At 41.3% G+C, this 6,247-nt stretch overlaps 1 protein-coding gene across 1 annotated transcript; it reads left to right on the forward strand.

Annotated features, from left to right (window-relative positions):
• Positions 1–5,101: 5,101 nt before the first annotated feature.
• On the forward strand, positions 5,102–5,761 carry EAH_00060050 (hypothetical protein; the record flags this gene model as incomplete). The annotated part of the gene is made up of 1 exon (XM_013393523.1): positions 5,102–5,761. The coding sequence occupies one exon, from the start codon at positions 5,102–5,104 to the stop codon at positions 5,759–5,761; it is 660 nt and encodes a 219-aa protein (XP_013248977.1).
• Between the last annotated feature and the right edge of the window lie 486 nt (positions 5,762–6,247).

A 6,247-nucleotide genomic window follows, 5' to 3' on the forward strand; every position in this document is an offset into this window, starting at 1 on the left:
AGATCGAAGCCTCTACAATACAAAAAACAAAATTTTCGAGGGTGTCTCGATATCCTTCAGCAAATTAATATTTTGTTGTTTTATTTTAAATAAAATATATTATTTATATGTATATATATTCAGATAAATTCATATATATATATATATATATATATGTTTATCTATATAGACAAATATATATAACTGTACATGCATATATAATGTATAGCTGCACATATTTTATGTATGTACATATGCATATACATGTATATATATATATATATAAATGCATATAAATATATATATATATATCCCTATACATATATTTATTGATATATATTGTGTAGATTTATAGTACAAATAGCAGCAAAGTGCATGCTATAACTAAATGACTGCATGGTGGAGCTACCGGCAGCAGCAATAATATTTTTTTTTTTGTTTTTCTGTGAGCGACAGCTTCCTATGACCCCCTACTGATAATACTAAGACTGAATTTATTGTTAGTTGTGCATATAAAGGCGAATTATGCAGAAACACCTTTCCTTTTCAGTCCTTGCTCTTCTATCATGAAGTATAATTTAAGGGTATAAGGTGGAGGGTTTAGGGTTTAGGGTTTATAACTACAAGATAAAACTAATGAGGGCAAGTTAAGCGTAGACTGCAGCATAATATGTATATAGCTCGCTCTCTTTGAAGTCGGTGTTCTATTTAATTTAATTTTTCTTCCATCTAGGATGTCCCCTAAAGGCAAAGGAAATATCTACAAACTCTCTACTATGCGACTGCAACCACCAAGGCGAATCCACGCATGCTTCAAGGTGGGTCTCTCTTAGCAGGAGCTGCAGCAAGTTTTGCTGCAGCTCATGAAAGTCTCTCTTCACCAGCCCCAGGCCTTCGTGTCGCTGTACCTAAGACGCCTTGAGAGTTGAAGGGGGAAACGTGTTGCTGTTTAGTGAGGAGCATTTTGGTTTTATTAAAGCTTTCGACTGTCTCTTGTGCTAAGGAAGGAGACTGTCTTCTTCAATTAGTAAGATCAGGCGGTTCCTCGGGAGACAAAAACAACAAACCCCATGGCCATAGCTGGGCTATGCGCAGCACTCACGTTTAGGGGTCCTTTGCTGGAGAAAATCTTTGAGACTGTCTTCAACATAGGTGTTAATAATTCAGCCCTTTCTACTGTTGCAGAATGGAGGTTTCTTAGGATAATGCCTCGGCCTTTGCCGATAGTACATACGTAGAGAGAATCGGGATGCAAGAGTTTCGAGTGCAGTGACTGTGTCTTTCTCTACGGTGTATGGTCACCTTTTGTCTTCAAACTGCACCTGGAGAGTTACTCTGGGTATTAACATCCTTTTTATTAGAAGAAGATGTAAAACAATGGTGGATGCGCCTATGCATGGGCACTGCTTCTGCGGAGGAAGTCCAGATTGTGAAAGACTTCCGAGATGCGTGGCGATGTATGTTTATCCCCAAGTCGGCAATGAAAGAAGATATGCCAGAAATAAGAAAGTTTAAAACGAAAGAATAGACTGCTACACCGAGGAGTAGTATTATCTCTCCTTGTTAAACAGAAGTCAAAAGGGTTGGTTGACTCGGAGTTATTATCTCTATGGTTCATAGCGGGGGCTTCTCTCTCCAGCATATGGAACAAACATTTACAAAAACGAATAGGCGAGGGTGAAAGGAAGAAAAAGACTTCTACTCACCGCTGAGGCGCTGCCGGGCACGACAGAGAAATGCATGCACCCTGTCGCAGTGGGCGCCTCAGTTATGGGGAACTCGACACAGTTAAAGAAAAGTTTTTCATATGTATATATATTTACTTATTTTTAGAATAACAAGAACCTTCTACCTTTCAGGATGCCTAATGCACCGATTTGAATGCCTTCTATGAGCAGCCCAACGCTTGGTCTCGAGATACAACCCCCCTCCCTCCCCGCACCTTGAAGAATTGGAGAAAAAACAGGCGAAATGCTAATAATAAGTAAAGCACAACAATCAACTAGCGTGTTTGGAGAGAAGGAGGCACTAGCGAAGAGCAGGGGCGGGAGTTGGCGGATATAATAATGTAACAACATCAAAGCAAACAATGCTGTTCCCTTCTTCACCTTTGCCAGTTGCCTGAGTGCTTTAAAAACTCAGCAGTCTATTCGCCCTTTGACTTCGCAGGGGCGTTTTTGCATATCCCAGTGCATACCGACGACAGACGCTATGCATGCATGCACTCATGCGGAGTTTTATTCAGCCAGAATATGCAGGGGCACTCGTAACATATTTTTAAATGAAAACAAGCATCATTTAATGCTTTAGTGTTTTTGCAGCTGGAGTTGGAGAAGACCCAGCGTAAATAGAAGCCCTACAGAGTTGCGCGCTCCTTCCCTTCTTTCAGCATTTTCTCAATCTCGCATTGAATCATCGTAACTAAATATATTAATTTCTGGATTTGCCAGAAATTAATATATTTAGTTACGAAGATTCAATGGGTTGTGTTGTTGTTGTCCCTCTAGCGAAACTACTCACGAAGGAAAACTAACAACAACTTGTTTTAATAAACAGAAACTGAACGAAAATATGCATGAAGACAAACCCTTTATCTTAACAACCGCTGCCAGTAGCAGAGCGGTTGAGCTACAAACAAACAACTAACTAAACTTTGCAAAGACTAAATCTGCTTAAAAGATAGATCGCGGTAAACTATATCGCAGCCAACACCTTGAAGACCACCAAGGAATCGCCTCGAACACAAGTTGCTTCAAAGACAAAGCATAGAAGCATCGAGTATAAGACGGGCGGCTTTTCTTTTCACTGTTTGTTGGGGAGTCAAACACTCACAATATTATTTGCATTGGGATGTTGCACTTATAAACGCAATATCAATCTTTTGATATTCCTGAAGAGGAGGATCGAAAGCTTCTCTATTAATACAGATACTCACATATACACACTGGCGAGATAGTGCTAAGTGAGTGTTAAATAAATGCATGCATCTTTAGCTTGTGCTCTTAGAATGGTTTGCATATACTTTCATATAGGGGTAATATGCAGTATGTGCTGCAGCAAGATGTGCTGCAACTCAAGACGTTATGCTTCCTCTCTCGCTAGCCCAGGTCTGTTCCCAGGCTGCAAGAGACCGGAGCGAAGACAGCTGATAATAGGGAGCGCTTACCTTAACCAATAAACCTCTTCAATCTTCTTGGCCTTAATGCGAAGCCGGCGTTGTTGCTGTTGCTGTTGCTGCTGTTGCTGTTGCTGTTCTCTTCGTTGTTGCTGCTGCTGCACACAGGGGCACACTAAGGGCAGAGCAGCAACTTAACGATGACGTGCGAAAGGAACAACGCAAGTGGATTTTATAACAAACCAACAAAAACTGTAGCTAAATATATTTCTCAGACGAGTGCTGCAACCCCAGAAAAAGAAAGTAGAAAGTGTACAGAACAACGCACAAACAAAATCCACTAACAGTCTTGTTAAGAGGTAAGTATATAGACGTATGTAGCCAGGAACCATTGAAGGCTGAAAGATAAACAAAAGTTTAACAAGTGACAAGGGTTTTATTGCATGCATCTAACCGGGGGATGGGGCTGAGGTTCTTGAAGTACTGTTGGCTTGCAGCAGAAAAGCTGCAGCTAAGCGCAGCCTTTGTTCTTTTTTGTTGTGGTCTCACCCCCAAGACCCTGTGCTGCTGTAAACAGAACATCTTCTATGAAAATGCTTAGATATCTGTTTGGGTTTTATATCTTTTTGAACACTCATATACTTGTTGGTCTATGAAGAGCTAGGTTATTGCAGAGGCCTCTGTATTGCCTCTTGCAAAAACAATAAATTCTCTAGGTGATACTACCGGGGGCTCGCTGTTCTATAGGTACATTGAACAAAAACTGAAGGTTTATTGCTTTCTTTATGCTGTGAAGATTTGTCTAGTTGCAGTGCTGCACAACTCTTCCTATACGCCATCCAACAAGCTAGGGGGCCCCACAGGGTAGATGTTGCGGGGTTAGGGAGAGGATTATGAGGGATTATCGCTTGGCTAGCTTCAAGTAGAAGACGAATGAATGAAAATAAACAAACTAATAAGAGTCTAAGCCCATGTTTTGCTGTCTGCTGAGAACGTGCAGCTGTTGCAACAGGCCGGCCTCCACCTGGTGTAGTAGTAGTGGTTAGTAGGAAATATTCAGCGTAGCTGGCGATAAAAACGTAGTAACTGCGTTTATATTGAGTTATAATTAATCAATTTGAAAAGAATATTAAAAATAAATATATATTCTTCTGAGTTGCAGAGGAAGAACTTATTAAATGACGGTGGTCTGAGCCGCATGGCGGCCGTAGTGTGGAAGAGATAAAATTTGAAGAAAAACAGGGCGGTCTCGGGAGAAACTTGTGAATAAAAATATATTTCTGAATAAAATAAATTAAAATAAACAAAAAAACATTCATTTTTCGTCTTTTTTCTCCCTCTACCTCCTACCAGTCTACCCCTCAGCCAGCTGCAAGCTCTGTCCGTGGGGGGTGCCTATAGAACAGCAACACGAGAAGGCAGGCATAAACTAGTGTTTATTAGGGGAATTTTTAAGGGGTTTTTGTATTATTGGTTGGTTTTAATGTATTATATTTGATCTCTGCCTTCTTTTCTCTCTTAAATAAGCTCTTAAAAGGCATTTGTCTTTGTTCTCTCTCTGGCGTCTGTTGCTGTTGGTTCGGTGAGGAGAGCTGTCGAGACACCGCAGCGCCTAGGGGAGTTTAGCATCCTTTGGAGGGTATTCTTTTGATTTAATCTCTTTATCATTGCATTAATATTTGCAATAGTGCAATTAAAGGTCTTTATATACAGGTTTTTATTTTCTTTCACCCCCCCCGCTGCAGCAGCAGCAGCAACCACCGGGCGGTTCCTATGACTTGAGGTTTAGTTTGAAGCCTTAAGAGGCCCTGTAGCGAAGAATTTTGAGCATTTGAATAAATAATTATTATTCTTTATTATTTCCTTTTCTTTTAAAGAGCCTGTTGATCCCTGCAACCCCACAATAAATCTGCAGGAGGCGCCCGCTCTCAGTTCTCCCTACATCAGCCTCTCTTTCTACTCAGGTGTCTGTACACTCGAACCCTTAATAATAGCAAATAAATCGAAATGACTCAAACGCATGCATCGGGTGCAGCAGCAGCAGCTGCAGCAGCAGCTGCTGCTGCTGCTGTTGCTGCTGCTTCATCCCCCAGGATCAACCCCCCAGCCTCAGCCGACAGGGAGACCGACGACGCGCTGCTGCTGCTCACAAGAGAGTCAGCACTGCAGCAGCAGCAGCAACAGCAGCAACATATTCATCAACATCAACAACTGCTACACCAGCAGCAACAGCTAAAACAGCCCCAGCTGCAGCAGCAGCAACAACAGCAGCTGCAACTCGTCCTGCAGCAGCAGCAGCAACAACAGCAACAACAGCTGCAACAGCCCCAACAGCATTTACAGCTGCAGCTGCAGTTGCAACTGCAGCAGCAGCAACATCAGTTGCAGCTGCAACATCAGCAGCAGCAAACCGGCACAGACCCGGAGATCAGGGCTTCTCCTGCTGCTGCTGCTGCTGGCGGTACAGCTCAAACAAATGAAGCAGAAGCAGAAGCAGCATCTGCCTCAAGAACCCCCAGGCACATCGCAGGGCCTCCCCCTCCAGCCTGTCACCTGCGGCCTCAGTTCGTAAAGGTTAGTTGCAGCAGCAGCAGCTGCAGCAGCAGCAGTTCGCTGTACAGACAAACACTGCAGCAGCATGCGCCGCGTCTTCTCGTTCTATTTTAATACTTATATCAAATTCAATTTGCTGCTGCCGCTGCTGATACTGATACTGCTATAAGCTGCTAATCCTGCAGCAGCAGCAGCTGCTGCTGCTGCTGCCGTTGCTTAGCAGTTGTTTTCTCCCCCGTGCTGTTAACTAGAAGTGCTGTTTTTATGCCTTTTATATATAAATATATAAATGTATAAATATATAAATGTATAAATACATATATAAATGCATATATATGCATGTACATATATATATATATATATATATGCATATCTATGTAGTTATGTCTATATAAACACACACACACACACACACACACACACACATTATATACATATATATATATATATATAACACAATATACATATACATACATATATACATATATATATATATGCATTTATCTACATATATGTGTGTGTATATGGCTACACTTATTTATGATCTTTATGTAGACACATACATACACACACACATATATATATATGTATATATATATA

Source organism: Eimeria acervulina, genomic scaffold (genome assembly GCF_000499425.1).
Source record: "Eimeria acervulina Houghton genomic scaffold, Eah_scaff1463, whole genome shotgun sequence".
NCBI lineage: Eukaryota > Apicomplexa > Conoidasida > Eucoccidiorida > Eimeriidae > Eimeria > Eimeria acervulina.